Below are 16,466 nucleotides of genomic sequence, written 5' to 3' on the forward strand. Positions count from 1 at the left end.
GGAAACAGTGTCAGACTTTATTTTTCTGGGCTCCAAAATCACTGCAGATGGTGACTGCAGCCATGAAATTAAAAGACACTTACTCCTTGGAAGAAAAGTTATGACCAACCTAGATAGCATACTGAAAAGCAGAGACATTACTTTGCCAACAAAGGTCCGTCTAGTCAAGGCTATGGTTTTTCCAGTGGTCATGTATGGATGTGAGAGTTGGACTGTGAAGAAGGCTGAGCGCCGAAGAATTGATGCTTTTGAACTGTGGTGTTGGAGAAGACTCTTTCAGTCCCTTGGACTGCAAGGAGATCCAACCAGTCCATTCTGAAGGAGATCAGCCCTGGGATTTTTTTGGAGGGAATGATGCTAAAGCTGAAACTCCAGTACTTTGGCCACTTCATGCGAAGAGTTGACTCACTGGAAAAGACTCTGATGCTGGGAGAGATTGGGGGCAGGAGGAGAAGGGGACGACAGAAGATGAGATGGCTGGATGGCATCACTGACTTGATGGACGTGAGTCTGAGTGAACTCTGGGAGTTGGTGATGGACAGGGATGCCTGGTGTGCTGCAATGCATGGGGTCGCAAAGAGTCGGACATGACTGAGCAACTGAACTGAACTGATGACAAATGTTTGACAGTAACATCATTTTTACTTACTATAAGCTGAAATACTCTAATTCTTTATGTTAAAATCAACATAAATACAAAACAACTGTATATTTTTAAAAAACTGAATAAAACAGGTGAACTTCTCACGTTCCCTAAACTCACTCTGGGGAAAACCATTTGACTGAAATGACACATCACAAAATGAAAAATAAAGTATTGATACAATAACATCTTAACATATGAACAAGGCTATACAATTCAAAGTGCAATTCAACTTTAATTGGGTCTATGTTGGCCCCATTGAAAGGCAGGGTAGTAGGAGGGGTTAGTTACTGTGATACCAAGAGGACCAGGATTTACTTATGAGGCAGTCCCATAGTTCTGACACAAAAGACAGCATAACTCCAAGTCTCTGCTGTATAGGAAAGGGAAGTCACTCAGTCGTGTCCGACTCTTTGCGACCCCATGGACTGTAGCCTACCAGGCTCCTCTGTCCATGGGATTTTCCAGGCAATAGTACTAGAGTGGATTGCCCTTTCCTTCTCCAGCGGATCTTCCCAACCCAGGGATTGAACCCAGGTCTCCCACATTGTAGACAGACGTTTTACCATCTGAGCCACCAGGGAAGTCTGTATACTAGGCATCAAAGAAAAAAAAAAAAGAAATATCATGAGCCTATCTATGTCATATATTTGAGCTTGTGGCTATTCCAAAGAAAAAGCTTCCAGTTACTTAGAGTTTGCATCTTTGGAGGGATTCTACAATAAAGCAGGATTTAAAAATGTATACATACATAGTCAACTTTGGTAAGGTAAATTTTATTTATTTATTTTTATTTGGCTACACCACGTGGCTTGTGGGATCTTAGTTCCCCAACTAAGGATCAAACCTACAGTTCGATGAAATAACCAGTTCCTAATCACTGGCCCACCAGGGAACTCCTGGTAAGGTAAAATTCAAAGTATGTTTGGAAAACAGTATTGGAACCCAGCAACTTGTTTTGTACACATTTTCATTGTAAATGCTTTTATTTTCTTACATAATAGTGTGAAACAAATTATCTTTATATTTAAAAGACTAAATTCTCCTATTTAGCACAAACATACCAAATTCAAACAATTCACAAGCACCTAAAAACAAAATTAGTATGGACCAGGTTCTTAACACCTAGTTCATTTTACAGTGATTCACCATGAGTAAGCTTTAAAACTCATTTCCTCTAGAATTGTAGTCTTGGAAAAAAAAAGATTTAGGTCTGTACATCATAATCACTACCTTAAAAGAAAAAAATCCAGTGAGGTTTCATACCTGCCTAATTTCCTCAATGATACAAAGTTACCTTTGTCAGCCCTAGTTTTTTTTTTTTTTTTTTTAAGTGTACTACCTCAGCTTTTTGGAATGTATACTGCACTTCCTCATTGACACAATTGTTATAAATAGTAAATTTTTTTTAAAAAACCCTACAAAATCTATTTAACTCCTAGAGTAACTGATGTGTGGCTGGTTCTTACTGAGTATTCAAATTCCTCTTTCACTAGTTGAAATGGTTTCAGCGCATGTTTTAAACATCCCGTATTGCAAAAATCTGGTCAGCTGATTCTAGAAGAACATTCCCGTAGGGAAACATGATTTCACTGCACACTAGTACAAAGCCTCTTAACCGGTCTCTCCCAGCCTCCAGTCCCTCCCTTCTATAGTCCGTCCTCCACTGTGTAGCCAGTTACAGCGACCGCAAATCTAAGTTATACCACGTGCTAAGTGCATGCTAAGTTGCTTCAGTGGTGTCCAACTCTTTGCAACCCTCTGTCCATGGGATTCTCCGGGCAAGAATCCTGGAGTGGGCTGCCATTCCCTCCTCTAAGGGATCTTGGATTGAACCCACGTCTCTTACATTTGACCTGCACTGGCAGGTGGGTTCTTCACCACTGTAAACTTTTACCCCTTCTCCTGAGAAGCCCACAGCCCTATTTAAAAACCATCCTGCCCAAAGAACTTACTCCAGGGTAAAGTCCAAATCCCATAGCACATCACAGAAGCCTCTCCCCAACTGGTATCAACTTACCTTAGTTTTATCCACGCCTCCCTTTCAGGTGGACCCCCTGGTGATTTCTCACCATTCCTTAACTAGTCCTGTTCTTATCTCTCTAGACTCTTGCAAAAACCGTTCTGCTTTGAATTCCTGTCCTTGAATATTCACCCATACAGATCAGTTCAAATATCACTTTCTCAATAAAACCTTCCCCTACAACCTTCAGATAAACTCAGCACATTTGGTCACTCTGTGCCCCTCCACAAGCACTGAGCTCGGTGTTCATAGGTGTTCGATGAAGGCTGATTAAATTTTGAAAGCATATACGTGTTTAAGTGAGGGACTGTTAAACTATAAACTGTTAAAGCTGTTGTTATAAAACATAAGGATATTCCATCCATCTATATGCAGCAATGTAAAAATCAATACATAAACTTTAAAAATCAGTCTTATTTAAAGTATTCCAAACAGAATCATGGATTACTAAAACTCCAGATGTTTAACCTACTGCCCCTTAAACGCTGGTAAATGTTAACCATGTATTAATAGAACACCATAGCAAAAACAGTTTCAAACAGAAAAGATTAGGTACCTTCCCAGTCAAGAAAGTTTCAGTACTGAGAGCTTTAAAATTCCTGCAATGGTGCAAATTTTCTTAATTTAAAAATAATAAAATAAGGAGAAAAAAAAATCTAAATTCAGTCCTGCATTGAAATCCTCACCTTTGAAAAACTCTCAAGATAACGATTTAGTAGAAACCCCATTCTCCATCATACTCTACGGCTGATAAAGAAAACACAGCCATGCAAACAATAATTTAACACGAGCCAAAACAAAAGAGTGTTTTCAGAAAGAAGCTAGTGTTGGCAATTTAAATGTTTCCACTATGAGCATCTCCAATACAAATACCTTATGTATTTAAGGGAAGCTTCACAAGTCAAAAGCAATTTCACACGAATGATTCAATTCTTACCGTAAGCCTGTGACTTAAGCAGAGTAAGGATTATCTGCCTGGATTTGAGACATTACCAACCCAGCAAAAACGGAAATAAAAGACTGGCTATAAAAATGTAGCACTTCGTTTCCAAAAAAAAGAAGAAGTATTCTTACTAAAACAACAAAATAGCCCCAAAAATAAGCAATTCCCCCCTCCTCTTATTTCATCGCTAAATTCAGCCCTGTGGTACCTATTGGTGACTCCACTAATAAAATGATGGTCAAAATTTCAAATCATGAAAACCTGGAGCAAAAAGTTCCATCTCCCGGTCTCTTTCCCAGTGACATTTACCCTGCAAGCAAACCCCAGCTCCATTTCTAAAAAGCACTTCTCAAACCCTCCGCGCGCATTCAGCCAGCTTCCCAGGCTCTCAGCCGAGTCCCTGAGGTTCGGGGTCGGACCGAGAGTCACCCCAGGAGGGTCTTGCGGGGGGGCACCCAGCTTGGCGCGAGACTGGGGGTCGGGCTCACCCCAAAAGGCTCTGCTCGGCAAGAGACCGAGGACTGGGAACCAGACCCGAGTACAGTGCCCAGGAGAACTGGGGGCGCCCAGACCCGGAGCCTCGGGTCCGAGCCCTGGTCCACAGGCAGCCCAGCGGCTCCGCCTCCCGACTCGGGTCGGGTTCCAGTGCCCAGGCCAGGCCCCGCCACTCTCAGGCACCGCGGGGTAAAAATTCCGAGCATCCCGGCCCTAGGAAACTGGAATCCCGAAAGGTCCCTGGGGGTGGACACCCACCTGACCGAGCCCCGCCGAGGGCTGGGCTCAGCAAGCCCACCAACAGCAGCCACCGGACGCGGAGAGTCTCAGAGGGCGAGCCCACGCCCGACCCCATCTCAGCCCGAGCCCGCAGGTTCTCTTCAGCACTCGGTCGCCCCTGCCTCCGCCCGCTCCACGATTCCCCAGCCCCGCCAGGGCCCCAGGGCTGGCAGCGATGCGCGCGCGCTCGGCACTGACGCAACTCGGCTCCTGTCCGAGCTCGCTTCCGACGCGGCGCCCGCTCGCCTGACTGACGTACGGAGCGCTCCGTCCCGGGCGAGTGAGAACGGGCTTTCTCTCCGGTCCCCTCAGACCCTCTCAGGAGTCGACCCCGCCCATCGCCATTTGCCCCGCCCTCCTGCTTCAAGGCCCGCCTACTCCGGGGCGGGCCGAGGGAGCCTATTGGAAGAAGCACTCGTCACGGAAAAGAAGGCGGAGCGTGAGCCCCAGAAGCGGAATTGACCCACAGAAACGAAACGCAGGCCCGCCTCCTGCGCAGCCTTTCCTTATTGGCTGTCTGAGTTGGGCGGGACGTAAAAATCTGAGCTCCCATTGGCTGTTTGGCATCGAGGCGTGAGGCTCCGCGGAGAGGCCTTGACCAGGCAGGGCTTGGGTCCGCGGTTGCCGGCTTGGGGCCGGGGGTCTGAGGCCGGATCTCCGCCTCTGGGCCCGGGAAGATGGTGCTGGGGGGTTACCCGGTGAGTTACTTACTTCTGTGCGGCCAGGCGGCTCTGCTGCTGGGAAATCTACTGCTGCTGCATTGTGTGTCTCGGAGCCACTCGCACAACGCCACCGCCGAGCCCGAGCTCACATCCGCTGGCGCCGCCCACCCAGAGGGCTCCCCCGGCGCTGCGAGCTGGGAGTATGGCGACCCCCACTCTCCAGTCATCCTTTGCTCTTACCTGTAAGCTACCCTGTGGTCGAGGCGGGTGGAGATGAAGATGGGGTCCCTGGGATACACGGGGGTTGTGCGGGGGGACGGGAGGAGGTAGGCTGCTTTCCCCCCGCCCCCCAGTCCCTCTCCACCTGGAGGAACTATCTGATCGTCGACACGCGAGAGAAAAATAACCATGACAGGTTTCTCACTCAACGCACTCCTGCAGGGGAAAACTCCTCTGTGTCGGTCGCTGATCCTTTGGGCTCCCCAAAGAGGAGAACTAGGAAACAGTGACATTATATAGCCTGAGGAAGAAGGGTACGAGGTTGTACCTGCTCCCTTTAACCGAAGGAGACACCCTCGTTCGTGCTGGTACTGAGTGGTGCACAAGTGGAGTAAATCACTCTCCTCTACGTGGCACCTCCTTAAAAAATAAAAGCAGTAACCTTAGCGTTGCAGAACCAAGTCAAAACTTTTAATGTCTCTTTTAAATCAAATAAGAAAAGGCTTTTGAAAAATGCAAGAGAGCTGGGAATCCTTTGGCCTGGATTTTGCCCCCATAGCCTTGTGGCTGTTTGCCTAGGGAAGAGATGAAGCCTTGGCAGAGGTAGAATCGGTGTAGAAAAAGGACCAGAAACACCCCTCATCCCCACCCCGCCTTAACCAAAGGGTCATTGGATGGCTGTTTGACCTGCTGTCCTTCAGCCTAATTGACAGAATCTCCTGTCTTGGGGAAGACTCAGAGGGACATTAACCCCCAGAAAATTTGCAGAAATGTCTCTTGCCTGTTATGACTATATACCTGTAAACAGCCATTTAGAAAGACCTTAATGATGATCTTACTGGTGATTTACAGACCCGATGAATTTATAGAATGTGAAGACCCAGTGGATCATGTTGGAAACACAACAGCATTCCAGGAACTTGGTTATGGTTGTCTCAAGGTGGGTTTTTGTTTGGTTTTATAAGCAAACTCTTCCATAGAGAAACAATATTGCCTAAATGCTATTACAGAAAACTATGAGGAGTATGAAATTATATTTTTGTAAAATTCATTGAAATGACTGTTACTGAAAATTTCCAGCATGATCAGGGTCAGTGGCTGAACAAGACATTTAGTCTTCTCAGAAAGAAGCAGGCTCTGTGCCAAAACTACCCAGGTGCAAAGACCAATCTGTCTTTAGTTCCTTTGGCCATTGTGATTGACAGATTTGAAGCTCAGATATCAGCCCTGACTACCCTTCAAGGCACGTATTTTCCTGAAAGAGCAAAAGGAAGGTTTATGCAATTTCTAAAACTGATGCTGGATTCAGCAGTATCTTTGTTACATATGCATTTGGGGCAAAGCTCCTCTTGCCAATGACCTTTCTTTTCACTAGGCAAGCAGTTTCCAGCACGTCCTTAGGAAATAGATCAGGCCTATCAGTATACTTCCCTGGTGGCTCAGTGGTAAAGACTCCGCCTGCTAACACAGGAGACCCAGGTTCCATCCCTGGGTTAGGAAGATCCCTTGGAGAAGAAAACGGCAACGCACTCCAGTATTCTTGCCTAGAGATCCCCATGGACAGAGGAGCCTGGTGGGCTACAGCCCACAGGATCACAAAGAGTCAGACACACTGAGCGACTAACACTTTAACTTTTCATCATTATATGTCTTTGTAAGGGGTTGTAGCATTCAGAAGGAGCCTTGGATAACAATGGCCTCTTAGAATGAAAAGAAGCCCTTCAGTTCCATTAATAATATCCCTGAAGCTGGACTCATGCTTCCTAGTCAGTCTCCCCAGAACCAGCGAAGTTCATATACTTCCTCCTCTCTGTGGACTCACCATTATATTATGCTGCATAATGCAAGTCAAGACATTGTCAGCTATAAGAGAATTATGGGAAAATATTCTTTGTTACTAAATCAGACACAGGGAAATAAACCTGAAAGTAACAAGGCCAAAAAGGCAACTCTTGCTGCAATCACAAGTAAAGAAATATTTTCAATACAATGAGATTTTGTTCTATGGGTAATTATTGATAAAAGTTTGAGTGAGCATTGTATGTTCATGTTCAGTCACTAAGTCGTGACCAACTCTTTTGCAACCCCATTGACTAGCCCACCAGGCTCCTCTGTCCATGGGAATTCCCAGGCAAGCATACTGGAGTGGGTTGCCATTTCCTTCTTCAGGGGGTCTTCCTGACACAGGGATTGAACCCTCATCTCTCACATTGGCAAAGAGGTTCTTTACCACCGAGTCACCAGGGAAGCCCAGAGTATCATATAGAGATCGGTCTGAGCACCTTGACAGGATCAACCCAGTGTTTAATGAAAATAGGCAAAAATAAGTGATCTCTATACAATACTTACTTTTGCCCATTTTCATTAAAACACTGGGTTGATCCTGTCAAGATGCTCAGACTGTCACTTCTCCCAGAAGTCCTGGGGGACTGTCAGCATTTGGGCCCCCAAATCCCAAGGGAGGGGCAAGAGTAAACATCCTCACGTTCCACCCACTTCCCTTTGAGGAATGTTCCAGCAAGAACAGTAGTGAAGTACTTAATAAGGTGCCGATGTGGAGAATGCCCAGCTGTGCTTCCTCTGCTAGAATTCAGTTACACAAAGGGTCGGAGGTCTTCTGAAATGTTTTGCTGGAATTTAAACTTACATATAGATGTATTACATTACTATGGATGTGAGCTGAAAATCACAGTTTCGAGACCTGCATAAAGTCCTGAGTCAGTTGACATGCTGAGTTCTTTCCTAACGATGTTCATTTATAATATATGTAAAATAGACCTCAAATACACATTGACTTTTTTTTTTAATTGGAGTATAATTGCTGTGCGGTGTTGTTTTAATTTCTGCTGTACAACAGCGTGAGTCAGCTGTATGTATGCGTATACGCCTTCTCTCCTGAGCCTCCCTCCCGCCCCCCGCCCATCCCCCGCCCCCAGGTCATCACTAGGCACCAAGGTGAGCTCCCTGTGCCATTCGGCAGCTTCCCACTAGCTGTTTTACACTTGGTAGCGTATGTGCGTCAGTTCTGCTCTCTCAATTCGTTCTTCCCTCTCCTTTCCCCTCCCGCCGTTACATCCACATCCATAGTCCATCCTCTGCATGTGTGTGTCTCTTCCTGCCCTACAAATAGCTTCATCAGTACCACATTTCTAGACTGCACATGTATGCGTTAATACACGACATTTTTCTCTTTGTGACTTCACTCTGTATGATAGTCTCTACACATTGACTTTTTGAATACCCATTCCCAAATATGCACTCATGTGCTCTTCTCTTCTGTAAATGTAGGATTAATTAAAGCACTGTGTCCTGCTAATCCAAAATGGCATTTAGTGAAACTGATTTTAAACTTCTGTATTATATTATCAAAGAAGGTGGTCACAAGGAAAGAAAATGAAAGGGAATTTATTTAAAACCATGTCCATTTAGGATCGACTCATTGAAAATCTCTTGAAGTATGATCACTAAACTCCTCGCTCTTCAGCTCAGCTTTACCCCCACCTTCGTTAGAATAGTTATTGTCCTGGGCCAGCTTTTGTTAGTTCATATGAAGAGATGTTTTGTGTTGCTCGCTCTGGCTAGTTTGTTTGTTCTGTTGTGGTTGTTACCCCACAGTTTGGGGGTCAGGCCTACAGAGATGTGGAGCACACTCGCGTGCAGTGCCGGGCCCTGGATGGAATTGAGTGTGCCAGCCCGAGGACCTTCCTCCGAGAGAACAAACCTTGTATAAAGTAAGTGCTATCTGCATGGAGTAGCTGGTACTTAGATGGAGGTAGGGCTGTTCTGTCCTCTCTTGATGTTGACTTTTTTCTTTTACCTTAAGTGTTAAAGGGGCAGCATGATTACTGCTGTGCATACTCCACACACAAGCAATGGGGTGATAAGGTAGGGGACACTGGACAGGAGGCCAGAGGCTGTGAATTCTAAATGTCCCTTTCACCAACCAGCTAAAGGACCTCTGGGCACCCAGAGTCTCTGTCCCCTCCACAAAATGAAGGAGGTAGAACAGATAATCCAACTTCAGAACTCCTACGATAGGCATACATCCTTTGAAAACAGCTGTAGAATTTCAGGAGGAAAGATTTTATTATGAAAAGTGCAGGCCTTCCTCCCTGAAAAGCAGTATTATCTTGAAGAATTAGGGTTATTGAGACTTACCTGGTGGTCCGGGGGTTAAGAATCCACCTTCCAATGCAGGGGATGTGGACTCGATCCCTAGTCCAGCAACTAAGCTCCTACTTGCCGCGAAGCAGCTAAGCCCACGCACCACAACGACTGAACCCGCGTGTTAAGAATGAGAAGCCTGCACACCACAGCAAAGATCCCGCGTGCCGCAACTGAGACTTGACACAGCCAAAAATTAATTAACTTTTAAAAAAACGAATTAGGGTTCTTTCTGTAAACTCCACTTGAAGGCACAGAACTTATGTATACCATTTGCTGATGGAGATTTGTGACTGTGTTAGGTGATACCATTAGAGTATCTGCAATTGAATGTCATCACAGTATGTAAGACAGAAGTCCTTCCAAGAAGTCCCATTTTTCGGGTGCCATGAAACAGCAGGAGAGGAGCGTGGAGATCAGTGTTCATTTAAGGGAAGGTAACACCTCATGAGAGAAATACATTCAGAACTGCATCCTCCCTCAGGATAAGAGCCTATGCAGGAAAGGGATGGGCGCCCAGACACCACTCCAAGCAGGATACCTGTCCTGTAAATGTCCTTAATAGTTTCTTATCCAGCCCAACTCTGTATTGGTTCATCTGAGTCCTCTATACCTTGTGTGCGTGTGTGCTGAGTCGCTCAGTCATGTCCGACTCTGCGACCCTATGGACTGTAGCCCACCAGGCTTCTCTGTCAATGGGATTCTCCAGGCAAGAATACTGGAGTGGGTTGCCATGCCCTCCTCCAGGGGATCTTCCCAACTCAGGGATTGAACCCATGTCTCTTGTGTCTCCTACATTGCAGGAAGGTTCTTTACCACTAGCGCCACCTGGGAAGCCCCCTCCATACTTTAGCAAGTACCTTTTTGAGAATCTAGACAAACTAGAGATCTTCCTTTGGGGGAGAGGGGCTTGGTAAGAAGTCACAGAGGGACTGTCTTCCCATCTTGTCACTTATGTGAAATTCACTAATAAAGCATTAAGTGTTTTCATTTTCACGTGGTAAGCATCTTCGTCTTGATTCCTTCTGTCTAGGTATACCGGACACTACTTCATAACCACTTTGCTCTACTCTTTCTTCCTGGGATGTTTTGGAGTAGATCGTTTCTGCCTGGGACACACTGGCACAGCAGTGGGGAAGCTCTTGACCCTTGGAGGACTTGGGATTTGGTGGTTTGTTGACCTTATTTTGCTGATCACTGGAGGACTGATGCCCAGTGACGGCAGCAATTGGTGCACCATTTACTAAGAAGAGCTGCTGTTGTGGCCCAGAGAGGCAAGGCTCTTGGATTCATCTCTGCAGGCTCAGAACTCCTCAACATCAGGCCTGACCAGTATTTTCCCTCGTTGGAGAGAATGGCTTTGGTTAGGAAGGTGGTTTCAGACTGTGACGTTCGACCCAAATTTGACCTTGCAGACTAGAAATGACAAGCAGACAGTATTGTGGGTATCAAGTTTGTACCTTCCCTCATGTACCAAAAATATAAAGGATAGTGATTAACTTATATGCTGCAGAAGTGTCTCCTTATTCTTTATTTTTGTGTGCTGCTATGTCATCAACCCTTTGGAGCAGTTGGACCTAACAGGATGTTTTCGGCCTGTGCCTTTGTGACCCTGAGTCTTCGTGCAGTGGAGATCAGAAGCTGAACCAACGAAAATGTCCAGCAGAAGTAGAAACAGCAGTCGATTTGAATACACACTGAAATTCTGACCTTCTGAATTTAAATTGCAGAATGAATGTTGCCAACCTGGAACGCTTGTTTGGGTATTTTCAATAGGTAGAATGAAACTCAATGTCTGTTGTGCTTAAAGCTGAGCATCTGAAATAAGCCTATTAATAAACCCTATTGTTTCATCATTATTACTCCTGAGAGGCAATATATCCAGTATAGTAATTCCCTCTAATGTCCAATTATGTTTTGAAAGCCAACAGTTCCAGACATGTCTGGGTTCAGCTATACTCTTGGCAGAATTTTCCTATTGAAAAGGTATCATTTACCAATTTAGAAAGCCCGTGTTATAAACAGATTTAAAAAAATCATACAAATAACTCTAAATCTCCTCTTCATGATTACATAATATAAAATGAAGAGCCTCACATCCTTGGAAAGAAAAACAGACTCTTCCTTAAAGAATATTACTGCTGAGTGCTAGATAGAATTAGGATGTGACTTGTGGGAAACAGAAACCGAACACATTTGTCAAAATAAGCATGGTACCAAAGTTTCTCACTGTGGGCTACAACAGTCAGTCATAGGGAAAGAGACAGCCAAGCTTTCAAGTTCCCACATCACAGGGGATTTAAAAAAATGTTCTAAACTTGTGGGTTTTAAAACTTAGTTCCCATCCCTTACAATCTGAGTTGAAAAGAACTGTTAAGTGTAAAGTAAAAGGGGGGTTTACGAAGAGCCTGCTATTTGGGCAATGTATAAATTCTAGGAACAATCAAGGTAGAACCGCTCAAAGTTCAGTCTCGTAATAATTGACATAAAAGCCAAGAATCCCAGTTAAAATAACTGGATACTCTCTATCATTATGAAGCAGTTTTCCTGAAAGTTTCAGCTTTATTATCCCTGATTAATATGACCGCTGTTCTTATGGTATTAAATGGTGTCAATTATGTAAAAATGAAAACATTATTCTCTTTTGTCTTGAAAGTTCTGTACCACATTGACCTCAACTTCTTCGTAACTGTAAATCGATAGATTCTTATTTATAATCTCTGTAGTCTAAAGCAGTATACTTTAAATTGCTACGGGTCCTGAAGAAATTGAACCTTCTCCCCAGAAAAATGCACATAAACTTAAAATTTCTGCATAGAACTTAAGAGAGTTCAAGGATGCCCCTTTTTAAAAAGAAAAACTCACTTTTAAGAAAAATCTGGAAAACTAAAATTGAAATCCTGCCCCAAATAAGATACTACTTTAAACCACAAATCCTGCTTCATCTCACACTTAAAAAAAAAATTACTTAAAGATATTCACAAACCCCATCAAAAGTTATTTTTAAAAAATAAATAAGCTGTGGCAGCTTTCAGACTCAAAATCACTGATCATGAATGTTTCCAGGAAGAACTTGGGTAAAGAGGTAAAAGTCTGTAAATTATTAGAGTTTCTATTTTATAGAATATTTTATAGAAGCCCTCCTCACAGAAAAGCTGATGGGAACCAGAGTTGTTTCCACTGCTAGCTGACAACCTGAGAATCTATATTCCTCTGTGACCATCCAAATTTGTTAGTTTCAGTGTGACTTCCAAGTGATGAGCATCCTCTGTATTTACAAACCCTGGCCAAATGTGAGAAACCTGAAAAACTGTTTGAGTAAAGGAATAATATTAAAAATGTGATTTCCTTTGCACTCTGGATTCAGTTTCTTAATATTGGTAGATAGATGTATGTATGTGTGTGTGTGTGTGGTGTTATATCCAGTTTATGGCTATAGAGAAGTTTTATAGTACTAAAATGTCCTTCCATCAGGATAAATTAGAAACTGCCCGTTTTCAGTTGTTTCCTGTTGTTAAATAAAATTTTATCAGCTCCCCAGACTTCCTGGCACCGTGTCCTTCTACTTCCCTTAGGCTTCTCAGCAGCAGTTGTAACACCCCCAACCTGATGGTTTTGGAATGTGTTTATGTGTGTTTTAAAAGCACACATTTTTCTTCAAAAGAAAGAGATCCTAAAACCCCTTGCCATCACCGGCACATCCTCAATACAAACCAGGTAATGTAGCTTTGGTTTTGTTAGATGATAATTTATCTTTAAAGCAAGGCTTTTAATTGATTATCTCAGGTGTGACTGTCAGGATCAAAGTTTGACTTTTCCGACGAATCAGGAGGGAAAGTGAATCATTGGCCTTAACAGCTTCAATCACATCGGTTGTCGTGGTGACAGGCAGTCCGTTTATGCTGACAATTACATCGTGGTCTTTCAACCCAGAGCTGGGAGGGGAGAAAAAAGGACCATGAAACTGTAAGAGTTTGACTTAACCCCCATCTAGAATTTAATGTCTGTCTCTTAAGGCACTACTATCGTGCTGACATTAAGCATGCAAACCAGGGAACCAGAAATAGCCTCCATCCTTCCAAATATGCCACTTCCCTGGTGGCTCAGATGCTAAGGAGTCTGCCTGCAATGCAGGAGACCTGGGTTCTATCCCTGGGTTGGAAGATCCTAAGGAAATGGCAACCCACTTCAGTAATTCTTACCTGGAAAATCCATTTTTGGAAGAGCCTGGCAGGTTCGTCCATGGGGTTGCAAGAGTTGGACACAACTGAGTGACTTCACTTTCACTTTTCACTTCCAAATATGGGGGCTGTTCTAGTATATGCTACAGAATCACTGGAGAACAACAACCCTACTCACCTTTCTAAAATTCATATTCCACCAGAATCATATGTATGAAATTTGCCCCTCCCATATGTTAGATTTGGTTTGAAATAGCAAGTTGAGCTTTTCTTTTCTGTTAATCCCTGACCTCACTTAACCTGAAACATACCCTCAACCTTACCAATAAACGTGAAAAGCCCAAGCAATACATATTTTTCCAGACAATTACACTCTGATCAGTGGGGTGTTGACAGCCCACTTACCTGCCCCACCTTCACCTACAATTTATGGACCTGGAGGGTATGCTGAGCTGTACTACAGAAGCAATTTCCAGAAAGTCAAAAGCCAATCACGAAGCTCCAAGCTCTAAATATTTAAGGCTTCTTTCCCTCAAAGTTGTGATTATTTTCAGCCTCCAACATATTTGTTTCACATAGAATATATGTTCTAGAAACAAAACTAGTTCCAGATATAAAACAGTACAGTAAATATATAGCCATGTGGACGATCTGTCTTAAAGTCAAAAACAGGCTTGAAGTCAAATGACCACAGGAGACACCATTTGAGGGAATTGGGGAGGGGGGTGCATTGGTGGGATTCCCTGGCAGTCCAGTGGTTAGGACTCTGTGCTTTCACTGCCAGGGGGGCAGGTTATTAGACCCCTGGTCAGGGAACTGAGATCTCATAAGCCGCCAGGTACAGAAGTAAAAAGAGTGAGGAATAGGAAGCTAAGAAGCCCAGGGAAGAAATGATAATGTGGGAGGATTATCAGGGTATGTGGAGTTTATTTTAAAAAAAGAAAAGAGAAATTTAAAGGAAGTGCATATGAAGAGAAGTTCAAGGGTAGAGCTAAAAGCAGAGAAAACCTTGAGAACAAGGGCAGTTGCAGGGTGGGGAGGAGCGGAGGGGGGAGCGAGGTGGGGGCAGTGTGTACGTGGAGGGGTTGGTGCCTGGTATGGTGCACAAAGAAAGAAGTTAATTCACAATAGTTCTGTAAGTAGAAAAAGAAATCTGTAAAGTATTACTGGATGCAAACTATGCATCAAATATGGGGAAGTGGGGCTCAGACAAATAAGAGAGCTTCCCCCATGACTATCAGCTTGTAAGAAGCTAAAGCAGGATTTCATCCTGGATGTTTCAGACTTGAAACCCCATCTTCTTGCCAGTCACTCTGTCTCTCAGAAACAATAACAGCAGCCGCAAGAGTAAGATAATCCAGGGGCCAAGCCAGGTCCCACATCCCTGCCTTCTGACTGACACAGTATGTAACTTCCAAGGTCATTAACCTCTGCACCCCATTTGCTGCCTCTGTAAAATAACACCTATATCCCCAAATTACTGGGGGCTTGAACAAGTACATCAGATCAGATCAGATCAGTCGCTCAGTCGTGTCCGACTCTTTGAGACCCCATGATTCGCAGCACACCAGGCCTCCCTGTCCATCACCAACTCCCGGAGTTCACTGAGACTCACGTCCATCGAGTCAGTGATGCCATCCAGCCATCTCATCCTCTGTCGTCCCCTTCTCTTCCTGCCCCCAGTCCCTCCCAGCATCAGAGTCTTTTCCAATGAGTCAACTCCTCACATGAGGTGGCCAAAGTACTGGACTTTCAGCTTTAGCATCATTCCTTCCAAAGAAATCCCAGGGCTGATCTCCTTTAGAATGGACTGGTTGGATCTCCTTGCAGTCCAAGGGACTCTCAAGAGTCTTCTCCAACACCACAGTTCAAAAGCATCAATTCTTCAGCACTCAGCCTTCTTCACAGTCCAACTCTCACATCCATACATGACCACAGGAAAAACCATAGCCTTGACTAGAAGAACCTTTGTTGGCAAAGTAATGTCTCTGCTTTTGAATATGCTATCTAGGTTGGTCATAACTTTCCTTCCAAGGAGTAAGCGTCTTTTAATTTCATGGCTGCAGTCACCATCTGCAGTGATTTTGGAGCCCCCCCAGATAAAGTCTGACACTGTTTCCCCATCTATTTCCCATGAAGTGATGGGACCGGATGCCATGATCTTCGTTTTCTGAATGTTGAGCTTTAAGCTAACTTTTTACCTCTCCACTTTCACTTTCATCAAGAAGCTTTTGAGTTCCTCTTCACTTTCTGCCATAAGGGTGGTGTCATCTGCATATCTGAGGTTATTGATATTTCTCCCGGCAATCTTGATCTTGATTCCACTTTGTGTTTCTTCCAGTCCAGAGTTTCTCATGATGTACTCTGCATATAAGTTAAATAAACAGGATGACAATATACAGCCTTGACGAACTCCTTTTCCTATTTGGAACCAGTCTGTTGTTCCATATCCAGTTCTAACTGTTGCTTCCTGACCTGCATAAAAATTTCTCAAGAGGCAGATCAGGTGGTCTGGTATTCCCATCTCTTTCAGAATTTTCCACAGTTTATTGTGATCCACACAGTCAAAGGCTTTGGCATAGTCAATAAAGCAGAAATAGATGTTTTTCTGGAACTCTCTTGCTTTTTCTATGATCCAGCGGATGTTGGCAATTTGATCTCTGGTTCCTCTGCCTTTTCTAAAACCAGCCTGAACATCAAGAAGTTCACGGTTCACATATTGCTGAAGCCTGGTTTGGAGAATTTTGAGCATTACTTTACTAGCGTGTGAGATGAGTGCAATTGTGCGGTAGTTTGAGCATTCTTTGGCATTGCCTTTCTTTGGGATTGGAATGAAAACTGACCTTTTCCAGTCCTG

General features: G+C 44.1%; 3 protein-coding genes across 3 annotated transcripts in view; 1 reads left to right on the plus strand and 2 right to left on the minus strand.

Annotated features, from left to right (window-relative positions):
* Positions 1-4,698, minus strand: part of ADAM9 (ADAM metallopeptidase domain 9) — a 92,986-nt gene extending 88,288 nt beyond the window's left edge. Inside the window, exon 1 of the mRNA XM_010838755.1 lies at positions 4,363-4,698. Within this exon, the coding sequence (XP_010837057.1) occupies positions 4,363-4,459 (97 nt within the window). The 5' untranslated portion in view covers positions 4,460-4,698. The remainder of the gene's footprint in view (positions 1-4,362) is intronic.
* A 139-nt stretch (positions 4,699-4,837) lies between these two features.
* TM2D2 (TM2 domain containing 2) lies at positions 4,838-12,968 on the plus strand. Its single transcript, XM_010838757.1, has 4 exons — positions 4,838-5,287; positions 6,117-6,204; positions 8,880-8,995; positions 10,462-12,968. The coding sequence occupies exons 1-4, from the start codon at positions 5,061-5,063 to the stop codon at positions 10,673-10,675; spliced, it is 645 nt and encodes a 214-aa protein (XP_010837059.1). The 5' UTR covers positions 4,838-5,060; the 3' UTR covers positions 10,676-12,968.
* Positions 12,969-13,023: 55 nt separating this feature from the next.
* HTRA4 (HtrA serine peptidase 4) overlaps positions 13,024-16,466 on the minus strand; it is a 15,061-nt gene continuing 11,618 nt past the window's right edge. The window contains exon 8 of the mRNA XM_010838756.1: positions 13,024-13,363. Coding sequence (XP_010837058.1) covers positions 13,198-13,363 — 166 coding nt within the window. The 3' untranslated portion in view covers positions 13,024-13,197. The remainder of the gene's footprint in view (positions 13,364-16,466) is intronic.

The sequence above is a fragment of the Bison bison genome, unplaced genomic scaffold (assembly GCF_000754665.1).
Source record: "Bison bison bison isolate TAMUID 2011002044 unplaced genomic scaffold, Bison_UMD1.0 scf7180017864105, whole genome shotgun sequence".
NCBI classification, from domain to species: domain Eukaryota; kingdom Metazoa; phylum Chordata; class Mammalia; order Artiodactyla; family Bovidae; genus Bison; species Bison bison.

Excerpts from the sequence above, each read along its gene's own strand:
- TM2D2 (XM_010838757.1), top strand. The coding sequence starts at position 5,061 with ATGGTGCTGGGGGGTTACCCGGTGAGTTACTTACTTCTGTGCGGCCAG. Across the intron at positions 5,288-6,116 it reads GTCATCCTTTGCTCTTACCT|ACCCGATGAATTTATAGAAT; the intron begins GTAAGCTACCCT and ends GGTGATTTACAG. Across the intron at positions 6,205-8,879 it reads TTGGTTATGGTTGTCTCAAG|TTTGGGGGTCAGGCCTACAG; the intron begins GTGGGTTTTTGT and ends GTTACCCCACAG.